The 16,319-nt window shown below is 45.1% G+C and overlaps 1 protein-coding gene across 8 annotated transcripts in view; it reads right to left on the bottom strand.

Moving 5' to 3' along the window:
* CFAP221 (cilia and flagella associated protein 221) overlaps nucleotides 1–11,759 on the bottom strand; it is a 104,489-nt gene extending 92,730 nt beyond the window's left edge. For 2 of the 8 annotated variants that reach the window (XM_053909647.1, XM_053909673.1), the window contains exons 1-3: nucleotides 11,435–11,756; nucleotides 9,763–9,948; nucleotides 5,984–6,084 (exon numbers count right to left, since the gene is read on the bottom strand). In XM_053909647.1, coding sequence (XP_053765622.1) covers nucleotides 5,984–6,084; nucleotides 9,763–9,901 — 240 coding nt within the window. In that variant the 5' untranslated portion in view covers nucleotides 9,902–9,948; nucleotides 11,435–11,756. Of the gene's footprint in view, nucleotides 1–1,496; nucleotides 1,588–5,983; nucleotides 6,085–9,762; nucleotides 9,949–11,313 lie in introns of those variants that run through there. The other 6 variants (XM_053909670.1, XM_053909662.1, XM_053909651.1 and 3 more) reach the window with 6 other exon arrangements.
* Between the last annotated feature and the right edge of the window lie 4,560 nt (nucleotides 11,760–16,319).

Raw genomic sequence — 16,319 nt, 5'->3', positions numbered from 1 at the left:
GGTTTGGGCTTCACCTGGGCAAGGAACAGTTAAGAGGAGTTTGGTTTCCAAAGTCTAGGCCAGAGGCTGGGCCTGTCACGGGGCCCATTGTCCAACACTGAAGCCCTAAATTAAAATTTAGATATTACTTCCTGATGACGTTACAGTAGTGTTTGCATTTGTTAAAAGTTATTCTTTGTCACCTCTGAACATGCCTAAACTGACCCTGTGTTTTGGCATATCTTTTCTTTTTTTTAATATGCTAAAAGCCTTAAAAAAACAAAAAACAAAAAACAAAAAAAGTTCTCCAGGCCACTCCTGACCTCCAAGGAGCCTGCAGAGGGGCAGTTTTGGTGAAGGTGTGGGCTCCTGGGGCCCTGCTCTTGAGAGGGGGTCTTTCAACAGAGATTGGGGGGACAGGTATGCTGGGACCCAGGATGCCTGGGGCCTGTGTTCATCACACCCAGAACCCTGGGGTGGTGGGACCTGCCTGGAGGTGGAGAGGTAGCCATGCAGCCCCAGGACCTGGAAGCCTTGACAAAGAACTCGGCCCCCTGGGGCACCTGGGTGGCTCAGTGGGTTGAGCATCTGACTTAGGCTCACGTCATGATCTTGCAGTTCATGAGTTTGAGCCCCACGTCGGGCTCACTGCTGTCAGAGCAAAGCCCACTTGGGATCCGCTATCCCCCTCTCTCTGCCCCTCCCCTGCTTACATTCACTCAAAAATAAACAAACATTTAAAAAAAAAAAATGAACTCTATGCCCATGCTTGTCATCAAAGGAAGCCCTCGCGTTGCAGTCCAAGAATTGGGAGTAGAGGTGGTTTATATTGTCTGTCACTTAAAAAAAAAAAAATCCAGTATGAGGATAGGGCAACAAACAAGGGTGGTAGGGACTGCTTTTACTGTGTATTCTAGGTATGTATTTCTTAGAAGAAATCAGTAATCTGCACTCTAGGAGTACTTAGTGTACACTGCAAGATCCTAACCCAGAGTCCATACTCCAGAGGTGGCTACTAAAAGCACTTCAATCCTGTTCACCTAAACTGACACTAGAGGGTCTTCAATGTAAGCATAAGGGATGTTCAGGGTGTACGTACTAGCTAGGAACATCATACAGGCATTCCTGCTCTTAAACGAAAGGCACAGGAGAACCTGGTGAGCCCAGAGCCCAGTGTCCTTTACAGTGACCTCCAAAGACCCAGGACTCCTTTAGGTCTTGCGTTTTGCACAGCACAAAACATGTTGTTAGCCCGTTGGAAGGGTGGCCAATCTTACCCACAGATGCTCCTGCATCTGCTGCCAGCAAAGCTTCCTTGCAAGGAGCTAATGGCTGGGCCTTCCTGGAGACTGCGAGTATGGAAATTCCTTGTTGCCTGCTTGCTAGTAAGTGTCTTATGCGTTGCACAATTTCTTCTTGGGCCTGTTTGCATTGCGGCAGATAAACCTGGTAGTGAGGCTGCTGGGAGGGGACCGGTGGCTCCCATCTCCCATCGGGGTCAGATTATCAATATGCACCTGGCAATGAGACATAACTTCATGGACTTAGGTCAGTTTGCAATCAGCAGCATCACGGGCTATAGAGAGGTCTGTCCTCAAAGCTCCTGAGGTGGCTCAGCTGTTCCAGTCTTCCTGAATGGGAGGAGACAGAAGCTGGCTCTCTCGAGACTGGAGATGCGGCCAGCACCTGTGGGTGAGGGCCCAGCCACAACTTGATTTTAAAAAATACAGAAGGGGCGGGCGCCTGGGTGGCTCAGTCGGTTGAGCGTCTGACTCTTGATTTCGGCTCAGGTCATGATCTCGCAGTTCGTGGGATCAAGCCCCCTATCAGGCTCTGCACTGACAGAGTGGAGCCTGCTTGGGATTCTCTCTCCCTCTCTGTCTCTACCCCTGCCCTACTCGCGCTCTGGGTCTCTCTCTCAAAATAAATAAATAAACATTTTTAAAAAAGTAGAAACCTGATGCTTCCTCCAACCTGAGTGTGGCAGAGCAAATTCAAACACGCCCACTACTCATTTGTAGGTGAAGCCTATGCTTTGGAACTCAGGAGATAATATCTACATTGTCAAATGAATAAAAAAATAGCAATACGAAAATACTGAATTAATTTCTTAAATAATTAAACAACATAGATCCCATTTATGATCATAAAAGATGTATTCTTTGGCTATACATTGCAGGGGGGTGGGGAGGATCTTAAAGGCTGCAATAGGGAATTGAAAACTAAAACTTTTATTTCAGAAAGCCTGAAGCAACTGTTAATTTATGTAAGATAAGTCTGTATAGGCTAACAACTTTGTTTTGGGCTGGCCGCGGCAACACTGCTTGTCTCATGAGAAAATGCAGTAATGATTTATTTAATAAATATAGTTTCCCAAACAAAATCTTTCTTCCAAGGGGGTAAAAAGAATTTAAGAGGTCTTTGTTTTGAGAAACACTATTTCCAATTTTGAAGTAAGTTGAAGCATTGATCTCAATATGAATCCAAGCGAAATGCTTTCAATCCTTTAACCAGATCTGGATCAATCTCAAATGTTAATGAACAATTTATTGTGGTTTTAAACCCACATTCAATCATTCCATTCTTGGGAAATTTGCATAGTTTCCTGTAGCAACACCAAGATAAAAACAGAGCTGGATTTTCCCCGTGTTTGGCAAGAATCTCAAGGTAATTGCCTTAGGCTTCCGCTTAACTCTGCTGGTGGAAACAGGAGGCTTGGCTCTCCCAAGATCTCCCAGAAGGCTATTAAGATGAAATCATTTTTCACATGTATCTATTCCTGTTTGTACAAAAGAGATGATTTCTATTCTTCAACAGAATGAAGCTTTCACCTCCCTCCCCAAACCCTACAGTCTAAGTAAACCAGATTGCACGCTAGTATCCAAATTTGCAGCATGGACCCTGAACCTCTCAACGTCTTCCTTTATGCCCTGAATATCTTTTTCCTACTTCTCTTTCCTTCTGGGCTATATCAAGTGGCTTCTCCTCCTCATGCTTATCTTTTTGTTTTTAAGATTTTCTTTTTTACGTAATCTCTACACCCAGTGTGGGGCTCAAACTTATAACTCCAAGATCAAGAGTCACATGTTCTGGGGTGCCTGGGTAGCTCAGTCGGTTAAGCTTCCGACTCTTGACTTCAGCTCAGGTCATGATCTCACAGTCCGTGAGTTCAAGCCTCACGTTGGGCTCTCCACTGACAGTGTGGAGCCTACTTGAGATTCTCAATCTCTTTCTCTCTCTGCCCCTCCATCCCCCTCAAAAATAAATAAACAAACAAACAAAAAAAAAAAAAAGAGTCACCTGCTTTACCAACTGAGCCAGCCAGATGCCCCCACAAGATTTTTTTTTAAATCATGACCATCCTGGCCTAAATATCTTCAACATCATTAGTCCTTAGGGAGATGCAAATAAAATGTGCAAATACGCAAAAATACAAATAAAGTAGTGAGTTGAACGGTGGCCTCAGGAAGGCATGTTCATATCCTAACACCTGGAGCCTGTGAATGTGACCTTATTTGACAAAAGGATCATTGTGGGTGTTATTAAGGACCTTGAGATTCAATCATCCTGAATTACCCAGGTAGGCCTCAGTCCAATAACCTGTCTGTGTACGAGAAGAGAAGACAGAGAGTCAGAGAGGGCCATGGGAAGGCAGAGGCAGAGAGTGGAATCATGTAGCCACAAGCCAAGCAACACCTGCCAGAAGCTGCCAGAGGCGAAACTACATTCTCCCCAAGAACCTCTGGAGGGAGCACAGCTCTGCCGACACCTTGATTTCAGACTCTGACCTCCAGAATAAATCTCTGGCTTACTAAGATCCTCAATTTGTGGTTATTTGTTAGAGCAGCCACAGAAAACTAACATACCATATAACCCAACGATTCTACTCCTTGGTATACATCCAGGAGGACTGAAAATAAGTCCACGCAAAAACACGTACACAAGTGTCCCTAAGAGTGCTATTCATAGGAGGCTCAAAGTTGAAACCCAAACGTCCATCGGATGAATGGCTAAACAAAACATGGGATAGGCATACAATGGAACAGTATTCAGTCACGGAAAGGAAGGAAGTACTGATAGATGCCACAAGTCGGATGAGCCTGGGAAACATTAGGCCAAATGACAGAAGCCAGTCACACAAGACTACATGTTATATGATCCCACTTATATGAAATGTCCAGAGTAGTTAAATCTATACCAATGCAAAGCAGATTAGTGGGCGCCTGGGGTAAAGGTAGACTGGGTGAAGGAATAAGGAGAGTGAGGGTGCTGGGGGGGGGTAGGGAGTGAATTGTTTATTCATTAATTATTATAAACAGCGAAGAACTATGAAAGATAATTATTTTAATTCTACCCTACCACCGTTGAGGCATCAAACCTAATTATCAGGAAAAGTAAGCTTCAAAATCAATTATTAACCTGGGTCGGTCTTTGATGCTGTGTTCTAAGAAATGTGTCCTCATTAGTTGGGGGGGGGGGGGATTTCCTATTCACCATTTTAAATTCTAACCCTTTTACCGAGGGGAAACACTTGGCACCTAACAGATTTCTCTCCGGATTCATTCTCTCTACCCACTTTGAGGCACGAGGACTCACGGAAATGGCGTTGTTTATTGGGGACTGCCTGATAGAAACCTGACTTCACTTCCTGACGGCTTGGCCATGTGTCAGCTTCTTCTCCTTGCCCTGAGCAATCCAACACAATACTTGGAGTTCTTTCTTAAAATGACCTACTCTAGGGGTGCCTGGGTGGCTCAGTCGGTTAAGCGTCCGACTTCGGCTCAGGTCACGATCTCACGGTCTGTGAGTTCGAGCCCCGCGTTGGGCTCTGGGCTGATGGCTCAGAGCCTGGAGCCTGCTTCTGATTCTGTGTCTCCCTCTCTCTCTGCCCCTCCCCCATTCATGCTCTGTCTCTCTCTGTCTCATAAATAAATAAAAACGTTAAAAAAAAAATTAAAAAAAAAAATGACCTACTCTAAGACATGGCTTCTAAGAATGCATCACGTCTAAAAGTAGAGACTCTTGAGGCATCTGGTGACAGAGCCAGAGGGGGGAACATCGTGTACAAAGCCAGAGTCTCAGAGGGCCCGTGTGAAGAGAGCCCACCTATGCCCCACTCCCAACACATGCACAGATGCCATTGTAGCTCAGATCCAGAACCCAGTGGGAGTAGTTCTAAGATGTCCTGCTCAGTGTGACTTTAGGGGGTCGATGTGAGGTCATTGAGGTTGTAGAGGTGACTTAAATGTTCAGGTCCCTAGAAGCATAGAAGTTAGGGATGCTGTGGCCACCCAGAGCCCACCCCAGTTTGAACATGCCGTCGATGAAGGGCACCCACGAAGCTCTGTGGTAGACTGAAGTCCGTCCTTTCAACTGTCCCTTCTGGAGCCTGTCCAGTGGAGCTGACCCTTGCCATCAGACCCAGCTAGAATCTCTCTGGTCAGAATGGATGAATTAGGCATGGGCATCAGACCTGAACAGGTGGAACAGAACCCTCACCAGAGCCTTTTAGGAAAGGGATACCCCTTTCCCTGGTGGTGTAGGCTTGGAGCAAGCAGGCACTGGTTTAGAGGAAGGCAGCCGAAAAGTCGAAGTCAGTCTCTATCACTTCCTAGCTGTGTGTTCTTGAGTCAGCTATTTAACCTCCTGGAATCCTGGTTTCCTCGTCTATAGACTGAGAGTAATAGTACAACCTCCACAGAGCGAGTGTAAGGACGAAATTGAATCATGGGTGGCACAGGGCACCCAGCTCCTAGCCCCTAAGAGCTAGTTAGCAATGACACACATTCAAAAAGAATGCTGTGAGGAGCCTTTGGTAGGAGAAAGTAGCTTGTCCAAGGACACTGGTACAACTTTAAAATTTCTCATCCCAGAACCATCTTTCTGGCCCAATGGACATTCGTGCTTCTGCAGATTACGCTGCTGTTTAAATGAATAATATAGATGCAGAACATTCACGTCATTTCATTACTGTGATTAGTTATCCCACTTAAAAAATACCTACCAGAATCTGTTGGTGTTGTTCTCCTACTTGATAGCCTCCAAAATGCACTACGCCAGGTTTTGCCTGTATGACCTTATTATTCAGAAGTTTTGCATAAACCTCTATAAAAGCAATGTAAACAAGTACATCAGGAGATGAGACATAAAAGAAAATCTTAAATAAAAGAAAATCCTGTTAAGGTGGGCTCTCTTTAGGATATTTTAAGCCTATGAAAGTTTCAGACAGAGGATACAGATGTGAACCAGATTAATGATCTATTCCAAATGAACTGTACTGCTTCTCCCTATTTTTACACATTGTTTGGGAGATATTATCATCACAATACAAACTCACATGTACTGTTGACCACTTAGTGAAATAATCTGCTCTTCACGTTTTGTGCAAGTCTTCAAAATAAAATGCGAGCTTGTAAAAAGCACGCGCCTTATCTTTGCTGCTCGGTATAACACCAAGATTACCTAGCATGCGATGAATATCCAAACACCAAGTGTTAGTTTTCTAATGTGTGTTTACCTGTTATTATTTCATTTCCTCTGGATAGAATTACAATGTGATAGAATAATTGTAAAACTCTGAATAGTTACCGCTCTGGACAGAAAAGTCTCCAACTGTTATTACTATAATGTGAATGTCTTGTCTTTTTTCTTTTCTTTTCTTTTCTTTTCTTTTCTTTTCTTTTCTTTTCTTTTCTTTTCTTTTCTTTTCTTTTCTTTTTTTCAGTTTTGAGAACAAGGTTGAAACAGCTGATCTCTTTTACAAAAGGGTACAGGCTCAGTCCCTTAAGTGTCTAACTATTGATTTGGGCTCAGGTCATGATCTCACAGTTTGTGAGTTCCAGCCCCACGTCGGGTTCTGCGCTGACAGTGTGGAGCCTGCTTGGGATTCCCTCTCTCTGCTCCTCCCCCGCTTGCTCTCTAGCTCTTTCTCAAAATAAATAAAAATTAAAAAAAAAAAAAGTGTCACTGTTTCAAAGAAGACATCCAGATGGCCAACAGACACATGAAAACATACTCAACGTCACTCATCATCAGGGAAATACAAATCAAAACCACACAGATACCACCTCACGCCGGTCAGAGTGGCTGAAATTAACAACTCAGGAAACAACAGATGCTGGCGAGGATGTGGAGAAACGGGAACCCTCTTGCACTGTTGGTGGGAATGCAACCTGGTGCAGCCACTCTGGAAAACCGTGTGGAGGTTCCTCAAAAAAATTAAAAGTAGAACTACCCTATGACCCAGCAATAGCACTGCTAGGAATTTATCCAAAGGATACAGGAGTGCTGATGCATGGGGGCACATGTACCCCAATGTTTATAGCAGCACTTTCAAAAATAGCCAAATTATGGAAAGAGCCTAAATGTCCATCAACTGATGAGTGGATAAAGAAGATGTGGTTTACGTATGCAATGGAATACTACTAGGCAATGAGAAAGAATGAAATCTGGCCATTTGTAGCAACGTGGATGGAACTGGAGGGTATTATGCTAAGTGAAATAAGTCAGGCAGAGAAAGACAGATACCATATGTTTTCATTCCTATGTGGAACCTGAGAAACTTAACAGAAGACCACGGGGGAAGGGGAGGGGGGAAAAAAGAATTACAGAGAGGGAGGGAGGCAAACCATAAGAGACTCTTAAATACAGAGAACAAACTGAGGGTTGATGGGGATGAGGAGGGGGGGGAGGGGAAATGGGTGATGGGCATGAGGAGGGCACGTGTTGGGACGAGCACTGGGTGTTGTATGTAAGCGATGAATCACGGGAATCTACTCCCGAAAACAAGCGCACACTGTATGCTCTGTATGTTAGCCAACTTGACAATAAAATATATTAAAAAAAAAAAAAAAAGCATCCAGGTCTACACAACTTTTCCCAGCTCTTCATTCAGGCAGGAACTGAGATGTGTAGGAGGCACTGGGAACCCACTACCCCATTGTCTCTGCGCCTTTAGCGCTGATGTCAGGCATTTGTTCGTAATCCTCACTCCAACCCTGTGCAGCAGGTATTATTTCCATTGTGCAGATGAAGGCGCTGAGACTCAACAAGATTAAGCAACTTGCCCACGGCTGGTAGTGGAAAATCAAGCCCAGGTCTGATTCCAGCTGCTAGACTGCCTCCTTCAATACGAATGCACCATCCAATTTCTCACCAATGGTGACTTTTCACCTTTGGCTATATCCACACCCTGTGAGCCACAGATCCCCTACCCCGCTCCTTAGCCCAGTGTGATTCTTGTAAACATCTACAGTGAGTGTGAAATGGTTGGTGTTCTTGCCTCTCACCAACAGTGAGCTGAACACTGTCATCAGCTTTGGGCCAAAGTGAAGGGCTGGAATGGGGTAAGGATGGTCTTTCTGGGGATAGATGATCTCTGTCGGTTATCTGATCATTTTTTTAAGTACTGAAATGAACATTATTTGGTAATTTTTAAAAGATTTTACTTTTAAGTAATCTCTATACCCAAGGTGGGGCTCGAATTCACGACCCTGAGATCAAGATTCGCACGCTCCTCTGAGTGAGCCAGCCAGGTGCCCCATTTGAAAAAAATTTTTTCAAGTTTATTTATTTATTTTTGAGAGAGAGAGAGAGCACACGCACAGGAGCACGAGGGATGGGCAGGGAGAGAAGGGGAGAGAGAATCCCAGGCAGGCTCCAGACTCACCTTGGAGCCCAACATGGGGCTTGATCTCCCAACTGACCATGAGATCATGGCCTGAGCTGAAATCAAGAGTCAGAAGCCTCACCGACTGAGCCACCCAGGCACCCCTATTTGGTAAATTTTTTAGATGCTGGATATTTTGCTTTTGTTTTTAGAGCCACAAACAGGTGTAAAATAGGCATTGCTCTGCTAATACCCAGAAATAGTTGAGTATATTAATCTGCATTCAATAAGTTCTACGGTAATGAAAGAGCCACACCAAATTACTGCATTTCCAGCATTTGTGATGGGCCTTGCAAGATGAATTGGAAGCCAGCTAGTGTGATGGTAGAGAGCTGGACATTGGGCTACAACGACTGAACACCACCTCCCCACTCAGCTGTGCCACCTTGGGGAATTCGTTTGACCTCTCTGATTGTCAGCTTTCCCAACAGTAAAATGAAAACAGAACGCTGATGTTGTGCAGAATGAGTGAGAATAACGTAGGCCGAATGATTAGCCTTCTACATAATCACTAGAGGATCTACCAGGCTTTCCATGTACATGGAATGGGAGAGATGTGCACGGAAAAAAGCAAGGGGGTATTAAGTGCATGTGGTCTTGAAGGAGCAGGAGTAATGGTGTGGCTGCAGCTGGGGGTGAGAGGTACAGAGCATGGTAGGCCTGGGGGGCGGGGCCAAGTAGGCAAGTTCACAGCCACAGCAGAGGAGGCCAAATGCCAAGGGAAAGAATCGCAGCTCTATTCCGTATGCAAGGGAACCGCTGAGAGCATCTGAGCAGAACAGGGGCAGGGACAGCCGTGATTCCACAAAGGAAACTGACGGGGTGTGAAGGTCGGAAGGAGGAGAGCACTACAATATCCTAGTGACCTGCTGAGGCAGTGGGGACAGATAGGTAAGATATTTGAGGAAGTGGGAGCAGCAGAACTTGGTGACTCATGTACACCACAAGGACCTATCACGTGAGTGGATGGGCCTAAATAGAACCATTGTTCTTAATAATAAAACCTATTGTAAGCCTATAAGACAATATAGAGAGATCAGCACCAAAAATTTCTTTGTGCTTTCTGGACTTTGGATCCTCTGCGATCCAACTTACTTGATTAGATTCCAACTTACTTGATTCTAGAAGGTGATTAGGTACTGGAGTTCTTTTCTTAGGCTCCTCCACAAGGCTCCTCAAAAGGAGGGGAGATACGTTAGTAAATGGTTCTTTGGCACTGTTTAGTTCTCTGCTGGGGGTTTTCACCACTGCCATTTTATCATGAAAAATTGAGTCTCCTTTTTAGAGCCAAAGGTCACTTCCTGGGAAGAAAACAGTAGCAGTATGAGAAAGCACGCACATTTTTTTTTTCTCAATCTTTAACAAACGTACCTCTGTGACTGTGCGGTTAACTGTGGCCCAGGCCCTCCCTGCCTCCCTGCCTTTGCCGGCCACTCCATTCCCACACAGGGCTGTCCCGTTAATCTGGCGTCACATATCACACCCCAATCTCCTGCCGTCGCTCAAAACCCTTCGGTGGCCCTTAATTTTCAAGAGCTTTTCCCAAACTGTAGTCCTGAGATGCTTTGGACTCCTGAAGGGAAAAATAAAGGCACTCACAATCAAAAAAATCAGAAAATGTTGAAGTAAATAGTTAAACAGGCCTCTTCTGAGATTTCTCCAAATCAGTTTCTTAGTTGCATGTGACCATGAAACCCTTTAACATTTGGAGACACTATTTATAAGACACTGGCATTTTTGAGCCACCTTCCTGGGCCCCTCTCTGGGGTGAAAAGGAGACGGGGCAGCCAATAGGCCCCCTCCACCACCAGGGGGTGCATTCCTAGGGGCTCTGTCCCAGGACCTAGGGTCCCGGTTCATGTTGACCCTTTGTCAGACTTGCTTTTCCTTAACATTCATTTTAAGTTCCACCCTCTTCATAAAGGCCACACTGACCCCAACACCCTTCAACATACTTTACAACTACTGCCTCTACTACTCATGAAGTATGAATGATTTATTGCCATGTACAAGCCTAGGCATCTTGGTATCTTCTACAGCTAAGTCTCTAAACTGGGGGTCCTTGGACAAGTAAGCTTGGGGAGGGGGGTGCTGCTCTGTGATGCCTCTGAGACTGAATGTAAAATCCGGTCTGGATCTTTATGTGCTTGCTTTTTTTTTTTTTTTTTTTTCTGGAGAAGACTCATAGGTTTAGATTCTCCAGAGTCCACAACAGCAAGCAAAATACAGTGACTATACTGAAGCAGGTGTTTACCAATAATTTTCTGAAAATTTCTCCTTTCCCCTTACCCCCAGCCCCAGCATCTCTGAAGATTCCCTACTTCTCAGCACAGCCTCTACCTCACCTGCTTCGTTCCCTTTCATCCCTTCAACACCTGCCTCAAAGTTCACTTTCCAGCCCCCTCTCCTTGGGGCCCCTCAAATTCCTCGCCTGTACTTCAGGCAGGAACAATGCCTAAACCATTTGCAGGAGAGCTCTCCTATTCCAGTTCACTCACTCCAGGGTGAACTTGTCTCTTTTCACACACCCCCATCCTTGGTCTCCTGGCCCCATCCTCTACCCGCAGGCCCTCTCATCCTAGCCAGACGCCTGCTCTCCCTCAGCGCCCCTTCACTCCATCTCCGGCTAGGGGTAGGGGTCGACCCCAGCCCCATGCACTACCCACATCCTCACTTAACCCTTTAGGTCCGACCTCTCCTCTGACCATCTGCCCGCGGTTCAAGCAGCCTCAGCAGCTCAGCGGCAGCCAAGGGGGCACTCCTAGCCCCAGGTCCCAGGCCGCTCACACAGGAGGTGGTTCCGGGGCGGGATTCGGCCGGCGCCGGCGCCAGCCACCGTCGCCATGACAACTAGGACGCGCTCCCAGGGTCGGCGGCCGGACGCGACCAAACTCCCCAGGGACGTGGGGGCGGGGCGGATACAGGCGGCAGGCGCTCGAGCTCCGGAGGCCGCTGGTGACTTCTGGGGACTCGAAGCAGTCTGTGCGGCCTGGGCAAGAACAGAGAGAACGACTTAGGAGGTGCGAGGGCAATGGATTTCCGAAGGGAAATGGGAAAGTCATAAAAGTATAAAAAAGTATAAACTGGAATCCTGCGAGAGCAGATGGCGGAGAGCGGCTGGCCTCCAAGGGGCGGGGCCTCCTGAGCTCAGTGGGTGGAGCTTCCCGCCAGACATTCATTCACCCAATCACTTAATTCTTCAATATATTTTGTTTTCCGTTTTCTGTTACGGTAAATTTCAAACATATACGAAGGTAGGCAAATAGTATGATGAAGCTTCAACACCCATCTGTAACAATGATCAAATCACGGCCAATCTTTGTTTCGTCTATACCTTCCCCCTATTCCCTGTATTCTTTTGAAAATCTCAGGCATCATTTCATCCATAAATATTTCAGAATATACCTCCAAAAGATAAACATTCTTTAAAAAAAAAAAAAGAGTACAACCACAATGCCAGTACCTTAATAAGTTACAGTGATTTAACATCTTCACTTACCCAGTACTCAATAGTTCCACAAATGACTTACCTGTCATGTTTAGAGTTGCCAGTCTGAATCAGAATTCGAATAAAACCCACACGTTACAACAGACTGATATGTCTTTAGGTGTCTTTTAACCAACATGTTCTCCCTCCATTTCTTTTTGTTGTTGTTGCAACTTATTCACTGAAGAAACTGTTTGTGTTCTGATGCTGGTACTTAGGAGTTATACACCACGAAGCTGGACCTGCCCCCCCTAGACCTCCTGCCCTGTCTACTCACCCTGCCCACCCATGGACATTATTCCATACACAGACAGCTTGGGCTTCTCTCTTCCCAGGAGTTGTCCTGGTCTCGTTTTTTCATTCTATGACTCGACACTTGCGTGATATTATTTATGGCTTCATGTCGATAAGAAATTATAGCAGGAATCCAATAAGAATACCTGCCTTTCCCACACCCACATCACTTGTTGTGCTCTATGTGGTCCCCACCTCCCCCACACACACTCACACTGGGAATATTTACTTTTCCCATCATCCTATTTTCCAATCCCTCCCCCACTGCCATCATCACTGGTTAAAAATCTGCCCATCTTTCAAGACTGGTGTTAGAGATGGTATATTTTCTACCCTCCTTGAAGCCCTCTGAACCAGAAGGACTGTTTCCTTCCTCCGGGTTCCCACACACTTTGTTCTATCATCTTTTTTGGCACTTATCTTTTTATATGTTGTACCTCTTATTACTTGTGTGTCTTAAACTGTGAAATTCTTATCAGGAGGGGACTGTGCCTTATCTTTGGATCTCCCACAGCCCTTGACACAGATCTTTGTTTATGGTGATTACCCAGTAACTGTTGGCCAAGTGGATGAAAAAAATCTATCTGCTTATACAGTAGGTTGTTTTAGTTCTTTCTGTTTTGTTGCCCCAACAAAGTTGTAGATTTTAGAACAAGTACAGTGTTTCCCACAGTCCCGGACCTTTCTACTCCAGCTTAAATCATCAAATGCTTGTTTCCATATACTTTTTAGTGGGTCTTGGGTAAGACCCATTAAAATCCTTAGTTTTTTTAATTTTTTATTTTATTTTATTTTTTAACGTTTATTTATTTTTGAGACAGAGAGACAGAGCATGAATGGGGGAGGGGCAGAGAGAGAGGGAGACAGAATCCGAAACAGGCTCCAGGCTCTGAGAGGTCAGCACAGAGCCCGACGAGGGGCTCGAACTCACGGACCGCGAGATCATGACCTGAGCCGAAGTCGGACGCTTAACCGACCAAGCCACCCAGGTGCCCCTAGTTTTTTTAAATTTTAATTTAAAAAATCCTTATTTTTTTTTTCCTTAGGTAAATTTGGCAATGTCCCTATTTCATATGTAAAGATAGACACAAACATAGATATATAGATATCGATATCGATAGAAGATGTAGGTTCTCTGCACAATTCACCAAAGTGCCTATTATAGTGTAGTGGACACTTCTGGTTGTGTACTCCCACCTTCCAGCTTTGATCAGGCTTCTACCCAGTCCCTGATCCCCAGATCCCCACTTCCAGCAGTAGATGCTGGTTAGTCTATGCTGGTCATGGAAACTTCTGTCCTCTTGCCCACCACTGATTTACGTTGAGTATGTAACCCAATTCTGGCCACAAAGACATTAGGAAAAGGCTTCCGGGAAACTTCTGGAAAATACATAAACAGATAATCTTTCATAAATACAGTATCTTTCTCTTTCTGGACATTGTAGTATCCAGAAGTGATTCCTTGGAAATGCAGCAGCCATCAGAGGCCAGGAGGGGCCTGAGCGTGAAGGTGAAGCTGGTGAGGATTAGCAGGGCAAGGAGACAGGAAGAAGATTCTGGGCCTGCATGATATCATCTCACCTCTGCTTGTCTGGTGCCCGCATCCCATTATCTCCTTTCAACTGAAATCGTTCTGACATACAATGATTTCTAGGCACTCACCACTCAAAGCGTGCACTTTAGCACAGGAACCTGTTAGAAATGCAGAATTTCAGGTCACCCAGACCTACTGAATCGGAACCTAAATATAAATAAGATCCCCCAGAGATTCACAGACACATTTTAAAGTTTGAGAATCACTAAACCAATGACCTACAATTACAGCTGTTTTCCACGATCAATTATTTAACCAATTCATTTATGTATTTCACATTTATTTCACTGAGAGTTTGCGGTGAGCAGAATACAAAGATATCCCAACCTCTGCCAAACTAAGTCAATGAAATGAGTGTAATAACAGACACAGAAGCTATAAACAATAAGCTTCAGAAGCACAGGGAACAGTTCATTTCCTTCCTTAAAACTCATCTGTGGCTTCATATTGTACGGAAAAGAAAATGCAAAACCCTTAACATAACTTTCAAGGCTTGACAGAACCTTACTTCTGGCCTTCTCTCTCCTCCTTCTCTCACCACACCCCACGGTGCATCCCCTGGTGTGCTGGGTTAAAGCTGGCTGAAAATTCTGACACTCCTCTCATGGAGAGATGGGGTCCCTGGGCCCTGCCCATGAATCTTGGTAGGTCTGCAACTGCTTTAACCCCCCGGTCCAAGCCTGCCTGAATTTGGGACCGCAACATTTGTAGGAAATAATAAAATGGTTGTTGTTTCAAGCATGCAAGCTTTGGGATAAATATAGCTGCAGCGATAAATAACCCAAAACTTGGCCAGTTCCTACTCAGCCTAAGGATCCTTAGATGGGCTTTTCCTGGCTTCCTTTTCTAAATCAGGCCCTACCCCAACCCCACCACCCTCTCTCCCAGCACTGGGTGCTCTCCCTTCAATGCACTTACTGCAGTGTGTGATTCTAGACCAATGGGCTTACCTCTCTGATGTCTGTCTTCCTGATGTCTACCTCTTCTGAAGTCAGCTGATGGCCTGACTTGTTCACTACTGTATACTCATCACCTTGCACTCTGCCTGGCACATGGGAGGACCTCCAAAATATTTGTAGGATCAGGTCATTAATGAGTCATGCCAACAGAGATCTAAATTTCTACATACGTATACATATATTATATGTATATGTACATGCATATGTATATATTTTTGGAATATTTATATATTTGGAATATATATATATATTTATATATATTTGGAATATGAATGATATACTCATACAGTTCCAAATACCCACATAATGCCTGGACTTCCTCACAAGATGGTCACTGGATTCCAAAGACAAGTGTCCCAGGACAGAGCCAGGCATAAGCTAGCCATATGACCTAGCCTTGAAAGTTGCACAATTCTGCTTTCACCTCATTCTACCCATTGAGGCCATTCTCAAAGACCCACTCTTTTATAAGAGGGAACATAGACTTGTAGGGGCCAAGGGCAGGCCACTCCAAGATGGGCCACTTTGTCAGGAAGATTATTTTGAATTAAAAAGCAATCATGGGGCCCCTGGGTGGCTCGGTCAGTTAAGCATCCTACTTCTGCTCAGGTCATGATCTCACAGTTCACAAGTTTGAGCCCCGGGTCTGGCTATGTGCTGACAGCTTGGAGCCTGGAGCCTGCTTTGGATTCTGTGTCTCCCTCTCTCTCTACCCCTCCCTCGCTCTCTCTGTCTCTCTCAAAAATAAATAAACATTAAAAAAAATTTTTTTAAGCAATCAGGGGGCACTTGGGTGGCTCAGAGGGTTAAGTGTCCTGCTCTGGATTTCAGCTCAGTTCATGATCTCACTATTCATGGGATCGAGCCCCGAGTTGGACTCTGCACTGGCAGCCCAGAACCTGCTTGGGATTCTCTCTCTCTCCCTCCTTCCCTCTCTCTGTTTCTCCCTCTGCCCTTCCCCTGCTGGTGCACCACGTGCACTCTCTCTCTCAAAACAAATAAATAAACACTTAAAAACATCAACAAATAAAAAGTAATCAATACCCAGAAGATTCAAGAAAAGTTCTTTATCTCCCCCTCAGCTCCCTGAAAAGAATGTAGCTAAAGGAATTGCTCTAGGAAGGAAGCTATCACTAAACACAACTACCTTATACTATGAACTGGGTACGACAGACAGGGAGGGACCCAGCAAGGCCTGTTTGATCAAAGTTGTCTATGCCCCCCTGTTTCTGAGGGGCCCAGCAAATGTTTGTTTACAGCAAACGTTTATTCTTTTTCATCTTCCTATGAATTTATTTTCTTCCCTTTGAAGTCCCAGGCCCCTATCCCCTCCTCCTT

This window comes from Panthera pardus, unplaced genomic scaffold, assembly GCF_024362965.1.
Source record: "Panthera pardus isolate Hobbes unplaced genomic scaffold, ASM2436296v1 HiC_scaffold_10, whole genome shotgun sequence".
In the NCBI taxonomy this organism is placed as follows: Eukaryota; Metazoa; Chordata; class Mammalia; order Carnivora; family Felidae; genus Panthera; species Panthera pardus.
The sequence above is the reverse complement of the archived record's forward strand: the minus strand, read 5'-3'. Positions and strand labels throughout refer to the sequence as shown.